Source organism: Merops nubicus, unplaced genomic scaffold, assembly GCF_000691845.1.
Source record: "Merops nubicus isolate BGI_N331 unplaced genomic scaffold, ASM69184v1 scaffold30317, whole genome shotgun sequence".
NCBI classification, from domain to species: Eukaryota; Metazoa; Chordata; class Aves; order Coraciiformes; family Meropidae; genus Merops; species Merops nubicus.
The window spans coordinates 11,239-12,379 of record NW_008621454.1 but is presented as its reverse complement, the minus strand read 5'-3'; the positions used below and the strand labels follow the sequence as shown (position 1 = coordinate 12,379).

General features: G+C 61.8%; 1 protein-coding gene across 1 annotated transcript in view; it reads right to left on the bottom strand.

Moving 5' to 3' along the window:
* Positions 1-589: 589 nt before the first annotated feature.
* Positions 590-1,141, bottom strand: part of FAM214B (family with sequence similarity 214, member B) — a 5,475-nt gene continuing 4,923 nt past the window's right edge. The window contains exons 7-8 of the mRNA XM_008944496.1: positions 1,079-1,118; positions 590-743 (exon numbers count right to left, since the gene is read on the bottom strand). Coding sequence (XP_008942744.1) covers positions 590-743; positions 1,079-1,118 — 194 coding nt within the window. The remainder of the gene's footprint in view (positions 744-1,078; positions 1,119-1,141) is intronic.

Here is a 1,141-nt window from a genome sequence, read left to right as displayed (position 1 = left end):
CCCAGCACAGGAGCTGCACCCTGGCCAAGAGGTGGGTCACTCTTCCCCAGGCCACGGCGTCCCCAGCCCCAATTAGCCTCATCGTCCCCACAGCCCTGCCCCAGCCCAGGCAGCCCCACATCAACAGCACCAACAAGGTGGGGGGAAAGAACAGCACGGCCTCCCCGAACCTCTGCACGCGCCTCACCCGCTTTTTTACAATAAATACTAATAAATACAAACTCATCCACATTTCCTGCTCCCAACCCTGGGACCAGCGTGGGCAGCCTCACCCAGAGCTCTGGCCCAACTCCTCGCCCCCCACCCCCCAGGCAGCCACATCTCCAAGCTGGGAGCAGCATCAGCAGAAGGCTTGGGCATGTCCCTGGGGTGCCAGGGCTGCTCTCCAGCCCTTGCCCCTCCTGGTGAAGCCCCTTTGGTGATCCCAGCCCTGCTGAAGGGCATGGGCACGGTGTCAGTGCTGCTCAGGAGGACGAGGGTGCGCAGGGAGGGCGATACTTAAAGGTGGTGCTTGCTTGCTGGCCCATTACTCATCTATGCCAAAGTGCTGGGCTGGAGGCTCTCTGATGGTCCTGGAGGATGGAGAGGGTCAGGGCCGGGGTGAGTACCAGGGGTTCCTCGGCATCTCCGTGAAGGATTTCAGTTCGTAGGGGATCCTCGAGTCGACTTCGATTGACTTGCGGGAGAAAATCAGCCGGATGTCGTTGTGAAGGTAGATCTTCCCTGACTTGGAGCTGTGAAACCTACATGGAGACAAGAGCAGGGCAGAGGGACCTCAGGCTCCCAGGCACGGGCAGGACAGCGCTGGCAGGGGGCACAACCCCCTCGCTTACTTTAGCGCCTGGTCACAGCAGCCACATTTTGTCTGCCTTCAGAGGGACAGAGACCTCTGCTCTTGGGCAGGGTGGCAGCTCCAACCTCCCAAAAGGAGCAGCCAGTCCCTGCTCTGTCCCAGGCTGAAGGGATCAGGCTGCCATCTCCCCTGTGGGCCTGCAGGCTTGGGAGAGGCAGGGACACGTGGGAGAGTAGCCCAGGGGCGACCCTGGGGCAGGCATCCATCCCTCCCTGCATGCCCTACCTCAGGTGCATCAGGTAGCAGAGTACCCTGCGGGGTGGGCGAGTGCCTGGGGAGTTGCCTGGT